The sequence below is a fragment of the Corvus hawaiiensis genome, chromosome 6 (genome assembly GCF_020740725.1).
Source record: "Corvus hawaiiensis isolate bCorHaw1 chromosome 6, bCorHaw1.pri.cur, whole genome shotgun sequence".
In the NCBI taxonomy this organism is placed as follows: Eukaryota; Metazoa; Chordata; class Aves; order Passeriformes; family Corvidae; genus Corvus; species Corvus hawaiiensis.
Genome location: NC_063218.1, coordinates 59,542,130 through 59,547,645, shown reverse-complemented (window position 1 = coordinate 59,547,645; position 5,516 = coordinate 59,542,130). Strand labels below are relative to the sequence as shown.

The following is a 5,516-nucleotide window of genomic DNA, read 5'->3' as shown; positions in this document are numbered from 1 at the left end:
TCCTAGTTTTTGATCAATGACAAACTATGTGGCCTGAGCAACTCTGAGAAGTCCCTCTGTCCCAAGCCGTGTTTGAGCAGGCTGTTAGCAAAGCAGTAATTTACAACGGGAGGAAGAGCAGACCGGAGCAACGTCAGGTTTAGGGGGTTCTCTTTATTAAGAGTAGAAAGGTGTACTTGTATCCCTCCCTCCCTGCGGCTGACACCCCCGCGGGGGCGATGCGGGGGGCGGTGCTCGCTGGGGCCCTGTGGCCGGTGCCCGGGGCGGGGGGCGGCCGGGCCCGGTCCGGCCCTTCCCTGCCTGGCGCGGCGCGGGCGCCGCTTCCCCCTCGGCGGGGCTGCCCGGCTTTTAAGAGCGGCGCGGCGCGGCGCAGCCAGCCACAGACAGCCGCCAGCTCTCCGGCCGTGCTGAGGTATTCGGCCCGGGCGGCCTGCAGCGGAGCCGGGGAAGGCAGCGGCAGCACCGGGGAGATCCATGCGGCACGGGCGGCCCTAGGCTGCCCGTCGGCCGCAGTATGCCGGTCCCTCTGCGCCTGCTGTGGCTGTTCTGGCTCTGCAGCCTCTGCCGCGGGTACTTCGAGGGGCCGCTGTATCCCGAGATGTCCAACGGGAGCCTGCACCACTACTTCGTCCCCGATGGAGACTACGAGGAGAACGACGACCCCGAGCGGTGCCAGCTGCTGTTCCGGGTGAGCGAGCAGCGGCGGTGCGGTGCGGCGGCGGGCGGTGGGCTCAGCCTGCGAGAGGAGCTGACGGTGTTGGGGCGGCAGGTGGAGGACGCGGGCCGGGTACTGGAAGGCATCGGCAGGAGCATCTCCTACGACCTGGACGGGGAGGAGAGCTACGGTGCCTACCTGCGCCGCGAGTCCGCCCAGATCAGCGACGCCTACTCCAGCTCGGACCGCTCTCTGAGCGAGCTGGAGGGCAAATTCCGTCAGGGGCAGGAGCAGGGCGGCCGGGAGGAGTCCCGTCTGGGCGACAGCTTCCTGGGGCTGCTGCTGCACGCCCGCGCCCTTCTCCGCGAGACTCGCCACGTCTCCAGCGGGCTGCGCGACAAGTACGACCTCCTGGCCCTCACCGTCCGCAGCCACGGCGCCCGCCTCAGTCGCCTCAAGAATGACTATCTCCGCGCCTGAGACGGGACCCCGTGCCCGGCAGGAGCCCCTGGCCCAGCTGAACCTGGACCCCCCACCGGCTTCAAGAGAGACCCCCAGCCCTACCGCCAGTCCCCCGGAAGGCACAGCCCTGGCGTCTGCCTGGAAGGAGCACCTCCTTGGACAAACCCAAGAATCATTAAGGTTGGAAAAGACCTCCGAGATCATGAAGTACAACCTTTGACTGAATACCACCACGCCCACTAAACCATATTGAGAAGTGCTACATTTACTCATTTTTTAACACTTCCAGGGATAGTAACTCAACCAAAATACATTATTCTTCATGGAAAAACCTTATTTATTTTACTTTCTAAACAAATAGCACAATTCTATAAACCAGGAGGTTCGAGGTATGTTTAAGTTAATATCCCATATTCAAAAATCTACCCTCTGTTATTCATCTTTGGTTGCAAAGTGAAGTAAGCTTTCTCTCTGAGTCCCTGTTGGGTTTGGTTTTTTTAATATCACCTGTTTTTCTGTGGCTCACCTGCCATTAAGTGTAGTTGAAGTGAGGTGCTGGCCAGCTCCTTCCAGACTCCTGTGTAGCTAAAATTGCTTTTGTTGTTAGTCCTTCAGGGTGAAACCTCTGGTCCTCTATTAACTTTCTTTCTAATGATATGCATTATATGATCATTAAACGTTGTTCCACTACATAGAGCTGTGATTTTCATTTGCGTTTAGAAAGATGGTAACTATTCTGGCAGGATTTGTACTTCCAGGCTTGCTTATCTGTGACTTTAATCTATATTACCCTAAGAAGCAGCCAAAAAGGCTTATGTCAGATCCTGAGAATGCTGGTGGAGATTTTTATAGCAAAAAGAATGAGCCCTAGTGGTGATTAGAGTTTTGGATCCCAGATTTGAGAGCCAGGAGCATATTTCTAAAGCAAGACATGAAAGCATAGTGACTTTTTTTGTTGGTGACATTGTACTTTTGCTAGCTAAGTTTTTAATAAAACTACTTGTGGTCCTAGACAATAGCAAAAGTGCCTGGTGGGAAGGAGGGTGGGGTTTATTTGGGTTTTTAGACTCATTGCTATTTAACTGACAATTTGGGGTAATGCGGCTATTAGGTTACAGATACTGCAGGCAGAATAGGCGTTTGGATGAAAAAAGTTTACAGGTTGTTGTAGTAAATATTGAAAACAATGTTAAAGTACTTTTTTGTTATTAGTTCCCAAGATATTCTTAATTTTAAAACATTCTGTTGAAGTGTGTCTTTACAGAAAAAAATTGCAAATTTGTAGCCCCTGCCAAGTGAAATAACTTGCTTTTTAGTAAAAACAAAAATTTACAGACTCATGAGGTAAGCAAGTTTCATTAAAAGAAACAATACAGAAGGGCTTGCAGACTTTTTTGAGTTTGTAAGCCTTTTTAAACACTTAGCAACCTCATGGCATTGGAAGAGAAGCTGATGTACTTTTGAGGTCTGTTCTTGTCAACCCTGCTCCCATTTAGTTATATTTCAGTCTGCAAACCACCCAGTGGGTAAGTTATTATAAGTCTGTAAATTGTCATCTAATGAAACAAGACTGTGGTACTTTATAATCCACACTAATGTTTCATATGATAAATATGAAATCCTGACACTTTTTTATGTTTCAGTGAAATATAAACATTTTTATATTTGAAATATGACAGAACTCTGATTTTGCTTCAGTAGCATTGATTTTGGAAGGCTTTAAATGTTCCTTTCAAAAAGAAAATTAAGATATCTGAGTCTAGTCTATGTATAAGTTCACACATTTAATAAAAATGGTCAATCTTATGTGGATTTGTTGAAGCCAATACAAAAATCTTTTAGGACATTTAAATCTACTAGAATTTGATTTATATCATTTTGGCTAATCTAAGCAAATGTATATGTTAAATATATAATTTTTGAGTCAGAGCTCATACATTAAATGTTTTTTATAGAGCTGCCTGCAAGAACTGAATGCTTAGTGATATTCAGCAGTTTAAAGTTTTAAATTCAATTTTTTTCTTTAAAAATTATGAAAACTATATTGCAATACTCTTTGCAATCTTATTAATGTCCTGCTTTTGCTTTTTATCTGGTAAAACTTAATTGTTTGGAAGGTATGAAGATCCCCTGGATCTGGAGCTTCGTACAGCCTATTTCAAATAGTAAAGGCCCTTTTATCACTGAAAATTTGGTGATGATTTCTAAGCAGAGAGCTTTAAAAGGATGATTGTAACAGCAATCATCCTCATTATATTCTCCCGTTGTGTTAAAATATTGCATTGGTATTAGACTCTTTTTTTCTTTTTCAGAATGCAGAAGTTTGAGCTAAAATTGAGCTGACAGTGGGGTTTTTTTTGTAATTTTCTGACGATTTTCAAAACATGTATTATTTCTGAATTTATTAAAGCATTGATGGTATTGAAGAGCAAAAGACAATTTTGTGGGAAAAAAAAAATGCTGCAGCTGGAACAGTCATAGAGAGCTTACTTAATACTTAAGTTTTTCATCAAGAGGAACAGGTTGCCCAGAGAAGGTGTGGATGCTCCATCTTTGAAAGCGTTCAAGGCCAGGCTAAATAGAGCTTTGAGCAACCTGGTCTAGTGGAAGATGTCTCCACCTAAGGCAGGTGGATTGGAATGAGATGATCTTTAAGGTCCCTTCCCACTCAAAGCATTCTATGACTAGAGTCAAAGCAAGGCACTAAGGGACTCACCTCCACTTCTCTCCAGGTAGCTCACTTTGGAAAGCAGTGCTCTGATGTGGACATTCTCATATCCACAGATACACACAGAACAGAAGGCACTCAGAATATGCCCAAAACCATTAAAAGAAGCTTGAGAAAGAAAAGTGTCCTTGCCTTGTGCCAAGTTAATGACTAGGAATTCAGAGGGGAGTGTGCAAACTGGATTTCAAAATTGCAATTTCCAGTGTCACAGGCTGACTTACCCAGGACCATCCTCACAAAGAGAGGTCAAGTGAAGCTTTCAAAAACTTGGTGACCCTTTAAAAAACCCTATGTGTGCCAAGCTGGGCTGTATGAATTGTCTGAAGCTAAATTGTTGCTCATATAGGTTGTCATTTACTCAAATGCAGTTTGGCAAGACGTGAACCTCAGAAGCAAAAAATATACCTGGCTTAGTCACTAGAAACAACCTTGTGAGCTACAGAGCTCTGGTTATAGTCTTGTCTAGAAAATGTGTATTTTGTGGAGAAATTCTATCGGATGTGTCTATTACTGTTGGTGTGTCTGTTTCTTTAGATGGTTTTCATGCTGCTTTACCAGTTTCTTGCTCATGCTTCTTGAATACCAATTTTGTGATTATTAAAGAAGTTTTCAACTAACACTGAAGTGTTGTTGAGTGAAGTGCATTTCACAGCCACTATGCCTGAAGTAATCCTGTGGGTTCAAAGTCTGTCATTTTTCTGTCTTTTAAAATGTATTTTTACTTGCAGTTCATTGGGGAATTTGTTTTTTATTGCCTAAATTTTTTTGGTGAGCCATTAGCAAAAAATTGTTCAATTTGTGGATCTGTATTTCATTCCTATAATATGTGAAACTGGCAAAAAAACCTGACTGTGCTACATGCTTTTAAAAAAAGCTGTTATTAGAACATATGTGTATAAAGAGACTAAAGCTGCTTATTTTATTTTCTTCATTGAGTTGTCATCCTGCCTATAAGATCAATTTATAACTGGAAAAGGCAGAATTTAATGACTAATTCTGTAACAAGGAAAACATATGGTCTCCATAACCATTACATTTTTAATGATGTGACTTGGATGGAGTCATTCGTGTCTGTGTAGAGTCATTCCTCCTTGAAAACTACCTTACCTTGGGGAGGTATTGCTGGCAGTCTCCAACATGCCATTAACATTCTTTCATAAGAAAAGACAATGCTAAGAGTATCATATTTTCTCAGATGACAACCTTCCTTAGACTGTGTACACCCCTTTTAAGTGCTTAGAAACTGTACAGTAGTCATTGTTCATGTCTGAACTTTCTTTGGGGAGGAGGAAAGTCATTAGAGAAGGTCGTTTTAGGGATTCATCATCCAGTGAAGTGGATAATGTGAATATTGTGAAGTGCACGATGACCAAAAGAGCTATGTACTTGCATCATATTTTCCATACATTTTCCACTCCGCAGATTTTTCCCTGTGACAGGAGTTACCAATATAGAGTAGTTTTAGTGTTATAACAGAGATTTACTATTATTAATAGTAATCATTTGGTATTATATATTTGGTATATAGTGTAAATACTATTATTTACATTAATAATTCGGACACCCTCCAAACTGCAAGACGGTTTTTGCTGTCTACTTGTTATCTCTTCTCAAAAATAATGTGACTATGATTTTCATTTTAGTGTTAGGTTTTAGTCCACGACAATTAAT

General features: G+C 43.1%; 1 protein-coding gene across 1 annotated transcript; it reads left to right on the top strand.

Annotated features, from left to right (window-relative positions):
- Window positions 1-260: 260 nt before the first annotated feature.
- Window positions 261-4,464, top strand: FIBIN (fin bud initiation factor homolog). Its single transcript, XM_048307789.1, has one exon. It carries the CDS (start codon window positions 515-517, stop codon window positions 1,133-1,135), a length of 621 nt encoding a protein of 206 aa, XP_048163746.1. The 5' UTR covers window positions 261-514; the 3' UTR covers window positions 1,136-4,464.
- The last annotated feature ends 1,052 nt before the right edge of the window (window positions 4,465-5,516 follow it).

Bases quoted from the DNA above. Each gene is read 5' to 3' on its own strand.
- FIBIN (XM_048307789.1), top strand. From the start codon at position 515: ATGCCGGTCCCTCTGCGCCTGCTGTGGCTGTTCTGGCTCTGCAGCCTC.